Source organism: Pundamilia nyererei, unplaced genomic scaffold, assembly GCF_000239375.1.
Source record: "Pundamilia nyererei isolate P.nyererei 1_Seehausen unplaced genomic scaffold, PunNye1.0 scaffold00069, whole genome shotgun sequence".
Classification (NCBI taxonomy): domain Eukaryota; kingdom Metazoa; phylum Chordata; class Actinopteri; order Cichliformes; family Cichlidae; genus Pundamilia; species Pundamilia nyererei.
In genome coordinates, this window is record NW_005187470.1 from 1330417 (window position 1) to 1345074 (window position 14658).

Consider the following 14658-nt stretch of genomic DNA (forward strand, 5'->3'; position numbering starts at 1 on the left):
TACATAGGTAGACTGTGGCTAAAATATAGAAGAACTAGTCATTAAATTCATTCTTAGCTAAGGGTTAACATCCATTTCACGGCTGTCCTGCCCCTGCAGTTGATAGTTACCGTTCTTTTTAGGGGTCTTGGTGAGTGTCAGCTTCACAGTGCGGCAGTGAGAGTTGTCTCCTTCACAAACTCCACATTTATCCTCTTGCTTGTAAGACCCAACTTCCTTGTCACAGCCTACATGCTGTAAGGAGAAAAGACACAGCCAGTCAATCACATCAGTGGAACACTGTGACTGACTTTTACAGAGACGCAGATTGTTTTGCTGGGAGAATGATGCCACGGAAGGACAAAGCACATGTCTGATTTGGACGGTGCCTTGTAAAATATACTGCATATTGGAAACATGTCTAGACATAACAAAAGAGTAACCAAAACACTGACTGTCTTCTCTACAACACTGCCACACTGGGCCTAAGCTGAAAATGGAGCCAAAATAAAAACCATGTCAAGGGGCAAAAGGTGATGTATTCTATTCAATTCACTTACACTTCAGTAATTAAATATCTATATATAATTTTAAACAACATTGCCATCATTAAAATAGAATCTACTAAAGGTCACAGCAGTGTGACCTCTGGTGTAAAGCAATGCATAGATAGTGCATTAATAAAACATAGGATTTATTTTGAGGTGTGAAAACAGAATAAAATTGCTCTTATATATAGCTTTTAATTTCTTTATTTTAAAATTGATAATGTACTTTAGAAACTATTGTTAAAAAAGGCAAAATACTCTAAAAAATTTGCCAATTATGAATTTCAAACCCTAAGACAAAATCTATTCCATTTAATTTAAAATGTAAACAGCTTACTGCTAATTGTATCTTGGATGACCGACCTTCCCAATGCAAAATGATATAAATGCAAAGTCTGAAGACTTAAGGTCACTGACTTTTTTGTGTGTTGTAGTAAAAACCACAAGACGTGCCTGATTATCTCATTATGTCTTAAATATGTCAAAGTTTATGTTTTTGAGCAAACGCTTACCAGGCACTCTCCTCGAGCGCAAACACTGAATGGGTCTAAGTAGCTGCATCTTGTCCCATCATGCATCACCTGGTTCATAGATACCACCTCTCCCGTTTCCTTTGACTGACAGCTCAGCTCACATTTACGGGCCTCTGAAAGCACATGAAAACACATTCATACGCACCCTGATTATCAAATGTGATAAAGACATCCGCAAGCTCTGACAGTCTGATAACACCTCCATGACTCTTAATGTTCCTGTGAAAAGCTGCTAATGCAACTACCATCTGTCCTCTTGCTGCTGTGCAGAAAACTTTCAAGCTCACCAATGAAGCGGAGAGCCAGCTCTTACCATCTGGGTGCTCATAAGGCAGCCAGGTGTGCTTGATGTTTTTATGGTATTTGTTGCTTCTCTGGACGCACTGCTGAGCACGGAAATCCTCGTAAGGGCCTGCACACTCCTCTGTGTTGCACATCTGGTAGTCAAACGCAGACCCGGGGCAATCTCTACCACCGTAGGCAGGTCTGATCAAGGACAAAAACATGATGCTGTTGAGCAAACTTCCTTCATAATGTTCCCAAAGATTCAAATGTCATTTTTTTGGGCTGTAATTGAACAAGACTAAAATTAGTCTGTAACTGAAGAAGCTTCTTATATGAGAGGAAACATCTTCAAGCAACTTAAAGAATTCCAGACGCTTTTCTGTCCAAGCTCCTTAGGCTAAAATCAGTTGTAAGTGTATTACTATTAAATATTTGAAACCTGATCCATCCTCCTAGCTTTAAAAAAAGAATATGGATATTTAAAAAAGCCTAAAGAATATGTTTGAATTCTATAATTGAAATTGTAATACACCAAAGCTGTATGCAAATTTTTGACCTAGAATAGACACTTTGCTTTTGTTTGTTTTTTTCAAGTCAAACAATACAAATAAAATCACTTTAGCCAAGAAACATTAAAAAGAAACGTGTTGAAATCTTTAAAACATTAAAAAAAAAATTAAAAATGTTCCAGGCACAAATGTTTAGGAACCCAAAAGGTGAATACTTAGCATAACATGCTCTGTCGCTGATATCACAGCACACAACTACAAAATGTTATAATAATAATTCATATACTGTAGCTTCCCATAGCATGCACACCCCACCACAAATTGCTCAGGAACTGCTCAAAAAAACACAATAAGAAGCCAATGATGCTGTACCATGTTGTTCTGAACACACAACATGCTAAAAATCACTTTTCTGTTTGACTTTCTGGAAGGACTGCAGGAAACTTTCCAGTTTCCAGTGCAATTGGCTGTCGCACATCAGTGGGATTGACTTACAAATCCTCAGCCAGGTCCACAAAGTTAATTTATTTTCATTTCATCTAAACATAATAAGTAATAGTGCACTGACTTTTAATGAAAGACAGATTTTCACATCTTAAGTTAACAAGATATTATTTTCTCAAGGGTATCCAGATGTTTGCATACAACTAACCATTAACACTTCAGTGCTATTTGTACAGTTATTGTCTTTTACTGTAAAAGTTTAATTTGCCAGAGGTTTGAGTTACTGATGTCAGAACACCTGTAAGAACACCTCCAATTCATTCAATGAGCCCCAATGAGCCAGAACTATATCTAAGGGGACAACAATGTCAGAAATCTCTAACTGAAACATCATGCTGTAAATAATGTCACGATTTACACCAGTGCCTTTCCTGCAATGGAAAATCAAACTGTCTGCTGTGCTAATCAATCCCATATATCAGCAGACTACATTATGGCCTACATACTATTTGTCACGGTATGTTGTTGTGCAGTTCATGCAAGAAATCAATCTGCTTTACTGACAAGGTCTGATTAAAGCACTGAGTGACAACTTTTCTACCAGTTGAGTATAAGAAAAAAAAAAGTAAATTTTTTGAAGTTGAAGCTGTCTTGTTATTATCTGCAATTTCCTTTAGTTCTTACCTTTTGCTTTTGTATCATGCGAATCACATGTTGCACTCTCGAAAAAGGATCATCCATGTAAACTTTTTGAGTTTACATGGATGATTTAATTTACTCCCAAACTCCAGATTTAAAATTCCAGACTAGTTCCTATGTAATTTACACAAAAGGCCAACACACAGTACATTACGCGTGAACAGGTCATCTGATTTTAGCCTAAAGTTGGTTAGGAATGTGTCTTTATTACAGTTAATGAAAGAACATCAACAAAAGAATCTGCACACTTAAATCTTATCTAAAATTAAAACACATTGCAGATCAGATCAAATCTGTCCACTGAGAAAATTGCACCTCAATTTCACTGTTAAAAGTTTCATTGCTTTAATGACAATAATGATTTTGTTTCTGATTCTGAGATCTCAGTAAAATGAAAACCTAAATGGAATGCAGTCACTGATTATGTCAGCTAACCTCAGCTGGAAAAATCAGTGTTTCTATTGGGTAATGAGTAAATACATTATTTCTAATAACCAGCTGGGGGCAAAGAGCTCTGGCTGCAAAAAGAAATAAGGTGGCAGTGACTGCTACTGTATGTTAGATATGCTCTATGGTCTCAGCAAACACTAGTTTGATTTACCGAAAGTTAGATTTTTTTAATATAACAGTTTGCGTACAAGCTTTGTTCATTCTGTAAGTCATGATCCCATTTAAATAAAATATACAATAAAATAGGGCATGAGAGTCTGTTTTAGGGTTTGGCTGCCTTGTCTTTTACAAGCTGATACTGCATTAGCATTGAGTATGTGTAATTCCTTTCTTTGTTTCTGATTAAAAACAAACAAACAAACAAACAAAGAAAATCCTAAAACGGTAATGGCCAGAACGTGAAAGCTGACACTTCAAAATTTAACTTCAACAAACAACGCGTAGTATTAGAGATGCAATCATAATTATTGTAAGTTTTTTACTTTAGTTAAAATGACTTACATCCTCCTTAAAATCATTTTCATTATCTTTTGTGTCTCCTTTCCTGTAAAATGCACCACTTAACTTCTGTACTACTTAAAATTACTTACATTATAATATTTCTTCTGTCCTGTAAACAGCTGTTGTTGTTAAAGTTACACTGTTAAAATACAATGAAATCACATTTAATTCTATTACACCATCATAACACCTCACTTTGACCTTTCTCTTCATTAATAGTATAAACGCAGTATGAGGTTTTTATAGTTTTATAAATAAATTAATGAAACCAAATCTAAGTCAAGCTTAACAAACCCAGGACTGGATTAAACTAACGTCCCTGAAGCTCTTCATTTACACTTATATAGTACATTAACATCTTTTAGATGCATACTGATACTGATGATATTGTGTGATCAAATACTATTTTTTCACTATCTGTATAGCTGTTTTATTTTCTGTTTTTTTCTTAGTTTTGCGACATAGATTCAACTTCCTTGTTGCTGTAGCACTCACGGAGGATTGTTGCACAGTCTGCTGCGGGAGCGAATTCCACCTCCACATGTTCTGGAGCAAGAGCCAAACTTTGACCAGGAACTCCAACTTCCATCATGGCCCTGAGGCTCCTGGCTGGTACGCCAGATGCAATGACCCTTGAAGCACCACTGAAAATCAGTGTCCATTAAAAATGAGAGACAGGGGGAAAGGAAGAAGAAAAGAAAGGTCAACAAGTCCAAACTGATGACATTTGGCTTCTCTGAAAATATTGCTCAGAAACTTTATTTCCGCTTCCTATTTTTAGAGAGTTCCACTTAGCAATTATTGTAAAGAAAAAATAAAATTACAGATGATTCAGAGACATTTCCTACCTTTCCTGGTGCACACTCTGTTCCATCCACAGGAGGACCTTTTTTAGTTTTACAAAAGTACTGGTTGTCAGGGTGGCTGCACCACAGCTGCTTGCAGGGGTCGTAGGTTCGAAACTAAATGAGCAATTAAACAGCAAATCTGAGCACTAATTCTTTTTGGAAACATAGATAAGCAAACACAGTTTTTCCCTGTTAAAAAACAGAACTTACTCCTTTGCAGCATTAAAAAATACTGATTAAAAATTATTGACTATTCTAATTATTTTAATTATGTGGTTATTATATGGTAGAATAAATAAATAATTCAAATGAATAAATATATATATATTGGGGCCACAAAGCTTACTTACAGCAGTGCACATTTTATAACCAACACCAAAATCAAAGCGGCACTGTTCATCCATTGAATAATTTATTCCAGGGAGCTCAGGAAGCTTGGGCCACTTATGTTCAAAGGGATCATCCAACAAGCAGTCATAGGAGCTGAGGAAGCAATAAGAATAATAAGGACATAAATGTTATATGCAATGCGAGGTCAGGAGCAGACCACATATGAAAAGAGAAGGAACAAATTAATTTACACAACAGCTGTGCAAAGAGCAAACATACTGGATGTATCTGTTGAGCTCCTGCTTGCTGCAACGTGACCAGTGATAGCGGTGAAAAGCTGCTTGGACAAGTGGTGCCATGATGCTACCCATGCTGGTCTCATCAGCACAACGATTCCCTTGGCCGTCATGCTCCATACCCAACCTGAAGGACAAAAGCACAGAAGAGCATAGATTGTGATCACGGCAAGAGATAAAGTCACAGCAAACAATATTTTCTGAATTCTTTCTGTTGTTATGCACTACGAATACAACAGGATTGCGTAGGAGTAAGCAGAGTTGTGTACTGCACCTCTGCACTTTCTGAACACTGATTGAAATTTGGAAACTGTCAGCTATCATAATTATTTTAGTTCTTTTCAAAGTTACAAGCTTGTTCGATTTTATCTAAGTCACAGCAGGTTCCCCAGTAATACACGTGTGACATTTGAAGCAGTTCGGATAACAGCTGTCGGTATAGATGAAGAACAAACACAGAAACATCAATTTATAAAACATTAACGTCTAAAAATTAAACAATTAAAAAAATAACTTCAAGTACTCTTTAATTATTCTTTACATGGAATAAAATCTGAATTCACCTGTCTATATGCTAATTATGAAGGTACAGGTAGCAGACAGCAAATATAGATTTGCATGGAGAATGGCAAGAGCAACAGGCTCTTTCCCAAAGGTAGAAAAAAAAAATCAGCCTACACACACATTACTGAGTCACTACTATCACACTAATGCTACAGCACTTATTAAACTGTTACATACTGTTGACATTTGATAGCATTAAAAACATTTTAATTTTAACATTTTAATTATTTTATCCTAAAAATTGATGACTTTTCCTAAAATGAAAATATTAAAAATGTCATAACATACAAGTTATACAAGTTTTTGTGAATTGACAATATTATGGGTTAAATTTGACTTGAACTGTATCCATTCAGATGGATTTTAGATCTATCACCGTGTGTCTGCTTAAGAAACTTTTGTGGTTTTAGGAAATCTCGATACTGTGTTGTCTCTGTCTCCGTGTGGGTTTTTTTTTTCCTTTTTTTTCCCTGTGATTTTTGATGTTTTATTTTGTTTGGTGGAATACCTCAAGGGGAACCTTGACACTGTCTGTATTCCCACAACCACTGCATAGGTCCCCATAGAGGTTATAGTTAGGTTTATTTGATGTTTTTATGTTTTGGGTAAAACAGGACATGATATTTTGTGATAGTAGATGTTTTGCCAACTAAAACAAATGCTGTAAAATCAAAAAATTATGGTCTCCCTGCTGTAAATGAATTCATTAATCATCTGTTTATTAACGTCAGATGGAATATTTATACGTCTGAATAGATTTGCAGTTCAAAATGCGGAACAAACACTTTTTATGAGAGAATTCTTGACCCAGCAAAGCTGACTGGGACAATACTGTGAAGAATTAAAATGTGAACAGTATGTAAGAGTTAAATCATACAAGTGTAAAAATGTCACTTTGCTATTTTATTGCACCAGAATCTCTAACCAATAATCTCCCAGAAGCTCTGCTGCCTGGAAACTATAAAACAGCCATATTGTTTATACGCTTTGATTATTGTATAAAGTTATGGGGGTGGCTGCCAGTGGTAGATACAAATTTATCATAAAAACAATCAAAATGTTGTCTTTTAACATTATGCAACAAAGAAAAACTATTTTCTAAAATGTTGAAATATTTCTTTGAGCGATAAGTTAGTGGCTTAACAGATAGAAACCGGACAGATAATGCTTCACAAAAACAGGCATGGTCAAAGCAGGCTAAATGCTGGACAAGTGAGATTAGAGGAGAGTGCATGTGCAGGTGGTTATCAGCATCGGACTTATGATTCCCTTAGACATTTTTATGGAAGCTGTGCTTTTTAAATGTTAATTTTTTTTACTGTTGTTTATTTGATATAGAGTAATTGCAAGCCTCATTAAAGCTGCGCTCCAGGAACACCAACCTCCAGTAAGAAAGTACAGAAGCTCGATTAACAGGGGAGGTGAGCTCTAAATTGAACTATCAAGTTGGTGAAGCTTTGTGGACACTGTATTTGAACGCCAACAAAATAATTGCCTTCTTTTCTTCTTTTTCATGAGTTATTCAAACACTGAACATGCAGCATCACAGCAGGATATCCACATGTAGTTTAAGACAAGTGGACAAAACCGCAGGAACAGTCTTAAACTGTTAGTTAAGAATACATCAGTTGTGTCTTGCTCCCAACAAATAACTGAAATACTGCCTTTAAGGGGTTTGAAAATAATACCTAATAATATATCATGGCAATATTACTGCTGTCAGTGACAACAATATTTTGATATATAATATATTATTTCATTTAACTTCTATTACCTTCATTAAAGAGTCACAAAAAGCTTAAGCTGGTCCCTGTGTGCACTGGTCATAAGGAAGAGAATATAGTGGAGAGGTTGCCAGTCTTTTACAGAGCGCAAACTCATATTCACACCTACTGGAAATGTGTAGCTTTCATTTCAGCTAGCTCTCATGTGTTTGGATTGAGGAGGCCACAAATAAGCCCACACAGCCATGAAGACACAAACAGGTCGCAGATGATTAGGTGTGATCTTATCCCATGATGACTGCTGTGAGGTCAGCAGGCGTTTGAATCGCAGAAAAACAACGATGCTGTAAAATGACAAAAACTAACTAAGGTCAAACTAAAAAAGAGGCAAACTTGGACTCAAAACAAGTTGTTTTTAAACATATCTGATAAAAGGCTTTGCCGTGTAATAAATCCATGCCCCATATGCAAAAAATAAATGTATTTCAGACGAAATGCTGCTCAGATCTGATTGATTCTGGCAGGAAAATACAAAGAAAAACAAAAGAGAAAAAAGAAATCAAGTGGGTTTCACTTTCTACAGGTGTTGTTTTGCAAAGCAACGATAATTGCACCTGCAATTAACTGGTGCAATTAAAAACTCTGCAGGGTGCAATGACACCAATCCAACTACCTCTGACTATGTCTGTTGCAGAATAGTTCTGCATTCATAGGCTCGTGCCTCACGCCTCAACCACTTACTGAAGCAGAATATAAAACTTCAATCAATCATTTTCGATAAGATTAGATAGAACTTTATTAATCCCTCGGGTGGGTTCCTCTGGGAAATTCGATTCGATAAGAGAAACAGGCAAAATATATTCAAACCATTCTCGTCTAAATTGTTTGAATTTTTTAAAAAACAACTTGACATTCTGAGTCATGATGAATAATTGAGTAAAACAATCACATTTTAATATCAAACACTAACAGTGTAAAATATATGATGTATATATTGCTCGGTTTTAACATGTTTTCTAATGGGAAGGTTATGAAAAAGCAAAGAAGACTTTCATCCTGAGATTTCTTGTCATGCGTTGTTGCATGCAGAGTCCTGTATATCCTGTTGGTTGATGAGTCAGCTGTGGAGAGGGTTTCAGGAGATTTTTGACAGAGTCAGTCCATCTGCTGAAAATATATCATGTGACAATCTAAACTGTCTGGTCTGGTTTTAAATTTAAAAAAATAAATAAATTATAAATAAATTTAAAAAAAAGATCCTGGCACTCAAACTATTAAAATTATTTTAAAAAGCATTGCACATTATTATTATAGCATCTGTGTTCCCCCGTTTTATTAAGTTTTTCAGTCACTGACACAGTTATAAATGCTGTGAATGCAGTTCGCTCCCCTAATTAACATTAAGGACCTTTTTTGTTTTTTGCTCGTCTATTTTTTTGTTATGCCACATGACACTGACCTACGAATAAATCAAATATGAAAAAACCTTGTGTCCTTGGGCACTTTGTTACTAGCAGCCAGTTACAAAAATACATGATTTTTCCCCCTTTTTGTTTTTTTAGCTGAATCTACAAAAATGCCAAAAGTGACACAGTGTGACAGGCATAAAGTTTCTGGATTTTTTGCACCAAGAGGTTCCCAAAGAACTATTAACTGAAAACTTGGCATATTTCAGCATGGTGTGCAGTGAGTCCTTAAAAAATTTGAAGAAACTGGACAAGTGGAAGACTAAAGAAGAAGTGGCAACAGAGGAACAGAAAGTCGTTTTTCTCAGAAATAGGAAGAAATCCAGCAAATAGATGACACAGGACCTGTCCCAGTGGTGTGATGGATGGGAAGAATCCTAAACCATGAAATAATTGCCAGAACATATATGGATATTCACTCAAAATTATTTCGGCCAAATCTTTCAAATGGTGTCACTTCACACACATTTCGAATTCATTTCAATCGCACAAATGCAGAAATAATTAGTTGCAGTATTTTATCTGATTTATTATGAGAATGTCATGCCTGACCATTTGTCTTTGGTGCTTAACTTAAATGTACCACAAGCATTTATCCTGTTTTGCCTTCACAAGTCATAGTATGATTTGTCTATCACATAAAAGTGGTGAGCATACTGCATGCCTCGACTGTACATTTAATTCAATTAGATGTGAGGCTCAAATGAGCACAGACCGTTTAGATATTACATTCCTATTTCTTGAATACTATATTCAGCCACAGCTTCCACCTGGTGCATCTCTATTTTCTATAGTTCTATAATATGACAACCTGCCCAAGTATCTTTGTCACTAGTTTGCTTGCAGTAATTTTTATTCATTAAATCAAGCAAAAAAGCTTGTTTTCTTCACTATTTTTTTATACCCTTTAGATAAATAGAGATTTATTGAACTGAGAAACACTCAAATAAACGCTCAAGTTAAAAAATATAAATATCCCCATTCCAAAATGTCATGTGACAAGCTCATTGGTGAGTGTCAAGTGTCAAGAACCATCTGTGAAAGACAGTGGAGGCTCTGTCGTGGTTTGGCATTTTAATCTGTGGTGTTGGGGAGTCTCTATCTAAAATTTATGGAATTATGAACACAGAAAAAAATGTATTCACTGTGTTCTTACAAGAGTTTGTCTAAAAGAGTCTGTTTTGAACAATAAAGGTGGTAATGCCAAATACTAATCTTAAAGCTCATTAAAGCTGTACTAACTTTCCATGAGTCTGCGTTTTTTCACGTGTTTCAATAAGTCAGTGCACCTATTTTCCATTTTCCCTCCAACATATTATGAGGGGTTACTAAAGACTTTTGTATAGCACTATAACTGTTAATAAGCAGCTCCATACATTTATTGAATACATTCAGCCTGTTGCTACAGTAACTTTTAGCCTGTTGCTACCTTAGCAACCATTGACCTTGACAGCAGGAGTAGATGTATTGATCGCATAATGGTTAAAGTATATACTGGTTAACCACAGGTTAACTTAAGCACAAAAAATGAATTCTTCCCGTTCTCATGTTTTGTGTCTACACAAAAGGCACAGAAAGCACAATGTTAAAAAAAATACTGCTTTCATATTTATGTGTAAAACGCAGCTGGAGATCAGATTAAATGCTTTTTCACAACAACAGATCACTGTTTATGTTCACAAACTACAATCCCACAAAAACTATTAACTTAAATGCACACAGAAAGATGTTGTGAGTGGCCCTGCTGGGCATTCATCATGATGCCATTACTCACACATGGCCGGTTTCATGAGCAACCACAAAGGCAGAGGAGAAGCCATCCTCATGGTTCAGAGTGCAGCTCCTCAGTGGGTGGCACATCCCCGTCACTGGAGCATACCCTGAGCGACACAAAAGACCACACAGCCCTGATAATCAAGAATGAAAGTGGTGACATTATCATGCAGTGCAACGAAGTGGAAAAAGATTTCTAAATATGGAGTAATTGCATTCATTGTGAAGGTTTTAATCTCTTTTTGGTGAGCAGCTGGCTGTCACACTGGCTCTTGAGTGTGTGTGAGTTATAAAGAGAGTGATGGTGATTGCTCAGCTTCTTTCAATGAAAAAAAAAGCCCCACATATCTGTGTGTTTACATTGTGATTTATCAGAGTAGGCTACATTCACACAGTGGCACTTTCATTCATTTAAGGTGAACGAACCGAGATAAAATACTTCTAGCAAATCCCTCAATAGCAGCAGTAGCTCTACACAGCTTGCATATCAAACATAAAGAAACTCCCAAAGCAGTTTCAGAAGCCTGCCATCATTATTACCCAGCAGACACCTGGTTGGTACCACAACATTTCACACAGCTCACGAGGACGACGAACTTTTAAGCAAAGCACAGACATTAAACATAACTCGATCAAGAGGTGTGCAGCAATTCAGCTTAGTGCGAATCAGCTTGGATCAGAAGCACGCCCATTCTGGTCTTCTTTTTTGCCACAGCTTTCAGATAATTTCCATGCTTTCTGACCATCAGAAGACTGTTTTTTTGGCATGCAGGTAAAAAAGCAGAAAATGCAGCAGGCAGACAGCTGGTGATAAAGCCATGTGTACATGTCAAGTTATTTGAATGTCTGCAGTGGGTTATTTCAGTCACAGCAGAGTGAGCTTTAGCTACAGCATGATGACGATGCCTTTATGAAGAGAATGACTAAAGGCTCTATTCATGAATGAAAACAAAATGGACATATTAACACTGAAAGTGAAGTTGCAAAACATGAAAGCAGATGAGGAGCATGACCCTTTATCTGAAAGGCAGATAAAAGGAATTCAGGAGAATGCTGATTACATTCCCATGAAAGGCCATTTGGAGCTATGCACACTGAAGCAAAAAAGGTGCAGCAATTACTACAGTAATAAAAAAAAGTGTTTCTCTATGGCTGATGTGAAGATTGAGGAGAGAGGTGGTGTCTGTTGATAAACTCAAACACTGAACATCTTGGGAACATCATGTTAAATCTTTTGGTGCGAAGGAGACCAGATCAAAAACACTTTCAGAGGATTTAATCGGTAACATTTTTAAAACGTGGCAAACTCAATATCACCTAATGACACCATTTAAGACAACTTTCTGCATTTCCTGTTGCTCCATTAACTTACTCTATTTACCCAACAGCCCATTACTTGTTTGGACACAAAATCTACCATCTCACTGCAAAACTTTCACAAGAATGTGTGAGGTCTGCTTGTGACCCTGAGATGCAGCACAGGGTTCAGCCCAACCTAGCTCAAGGTATCATAGAAACTAGGTTTGTTATGAACACAACACAACTGCAGCTATGGTAACACCTAGAGGTGTGACAAGCAAACCAGGTAGCCCCAGGCTGTCCTCGAAACATGACACGTGCTCTATAAAAGTTAAAAATATACACAGGTCAGTGCAAGATATCGAGTGCATGCAAGCACAGAGGTTTGTTCATTCGGGACCCAGTGTTTTCTGCAGGTTTGGCTGTTCACTTCAAATTTTGTTTTGAAGGACTGAAAAGAAGAAACAAATGGTGAGGCATAAAACTAGGAGAACAACATGTATAGCACAAATTTGCTGCAAAATGACTGCATACATGTACAGTAATATTTGGATTGACAATAATCTACTGAAAGTACAGAAAAGTTCAAACTGAACTTTCCAACAGTCACTGATTAAAAAAAAGAACAATTAGTTTATGTAGCTGGCAAACTAACAAACATGTTCTGTTTTTTCTCTACATGCCAAAAACCTTCTTCAGTATCTCAATTTTTCATTTTTCCAGGGTGGCATCAATGTCAAGTCAGCAAGGTTTTGGAAACAACTCAGCAGTTATTTTCTCATGAGGTTGCCATTTCCGGAATTGGGTTCAAGACCTCAGCTGCAGCCCCCACTTTTATATTTCCAGCAACCTTACCTGGGCAAGACTTGAAGCCAACCCCTTTGTGAATGGAAGCAGATATCAGCACTCAGTCTGCACAGGCCTCGATCGAGAAAAATACAGTACCTTGCATACCTGCGGGACCAAAATCTTGCCTTGTGAGGAAGATGGCGTGATCATGGTACTCGGCATGGTCAGGGTCGCGGCGCTGCTGCGTGTTGGCCCATCGGCACACCTGCTCCAGGCTGCGAGATGGGTTGCCACGTTCGATCAGGCTTATAGACTGCAGAATGAACAGGACCAAGAAAAAAACGTTAGCAGACTGTAAAAATAAATAGGAGGGTAACCCTGCCGTTCGCCTTAACAACGGTTAAGGTTCTTTCTAAGGTGAAAGAAGACTCATCACCCTTTTACCTTTACATCAGTGCAGTAGATGTACTGTCATTTGAAAAACTGTCAAAGAAAATAGCTGAAAATAAGTTATATTTTTTGTGCATTTGAGGACAAAAAGGGACATGTTGGTTAGAAAAACAGGGGAACCTTTAGGATTACAGGTATTAGTTTTACTTTTTGCTAAATTGCCAGTGATTATGAAACAATTAATAGGTTTGTAACTTGTAACGTGAGCTGTAGTGGCTAACAAACCTCTAGTTGATACACAACTTGAGACAACACAAGCACACAGGCAGGTACACAGCCCGTCTGCTCACTAGCAGCTGAAGTAGCTGAGTCTGCAACACTGAACAACTTATGAGAAATTTCAAGAGATCAGTAGCTGAGAAAAGTCTACCAGCGACTAGACAGAAATAGTAGCAGGCTATACCACCAACTCTATTTGATAGGCTATGAAATATGTCACTAGCAACACAGCACTATTCAAGCTGTGTTGCACTAACTATATACTTTTAAAAAGACCTATATACCTTTAAATGAACCAAAACACAATTTTAGTATTTTTGCCTTGTACACCACCAGTATGAATTGTACATCAAACAAACAATATGTGACCAAAGACCTTCAGCAAGACCTTTGTAGCCAATCACTGCCTGAAGTCTCTTTACTGCTGCCAGCTTTGTTTCTGGGTCTCTCTGCATTCACTGCATTTAGAAAAGCATGCTCTGTTGGGTTGAGATCAGGCAGACTGACTTGACAATTGAAGACTATCACTTTCTTTACCTTCAGAAACTCTTCAGTTGCTTTTGCAGTATGCTTTGAATCATTATCCATTTGCACTACTTGTTGAGGTTGCAGCATTTGGCTGAATCTGAGCAGAAAGTAAAGCTCTGTACATTTTATAATTCAACCTGCTACGTCTACCAGCAGTCACAAACAGACAGACAGTAATGTAACAAATTATTATGTTACTGTATTTTTTTTTCAGTTGTTTAGACAATTTAAAAATAGTGTTGCCACTGATGTTACTCTTTGTATTGTTGTAATTTTATTTGTCTTTCTTGACACCAATGTGTCAAAAATGCTATCAAGATATTTAGATAAACCTAGTATGAGCTCATCTGGCTCCTTTCTATTGTGAATCAAACTGCCCACATCCATGTGGCACGAGAGGTCACTCGCTGGTTAGATCATTAAA

The 14658-nt window shown here is 36.9% G+C and overlaps 1 protein-coding gene across 1 annotated transcript in view; it reads right to left on the minus strand.

Moving 5' to 3' along the window:
- Positions 1-14658, minus strand: part of adamts14 (ADAM metallopeptidase with thrombospondin type 1 motif, 14) — a 54703-nt gene that overhangs the window by 8840 nt on the left and 31205 nt on the right. The window contains exons 6-14 of the mRNA XM_013911659.1: positions 13203-13350; positions 10951-11056; positions 5406-5549; positions 5147-5279; positions 4797-4910; positions 4444-4592; positions 1374-1546; positions 1040-1173; positions 111-234 (exon numbers count right to left, since the gene is read on the minus strand). Of these exons, the coding sequence (XP_013767113.1) occupies positions 111-234; positions 1040-1173; positions 1374-1546; positions 4444-4592; positions 4797-4910; positions 5147-5279; positions 5406-5549; positions 10951-11056; positions 13203-13350 (1225 nt within the window). The remainder of the gene's footprint in view (positions 1-110; positions 235-1039; positions 1174-1373; positions 1547-4443; positions 4593-4796; positions 4911-5146; positions 5280-5405; positions 5550-10950; positions 11057-13202; positions 13351-14658) is intronic.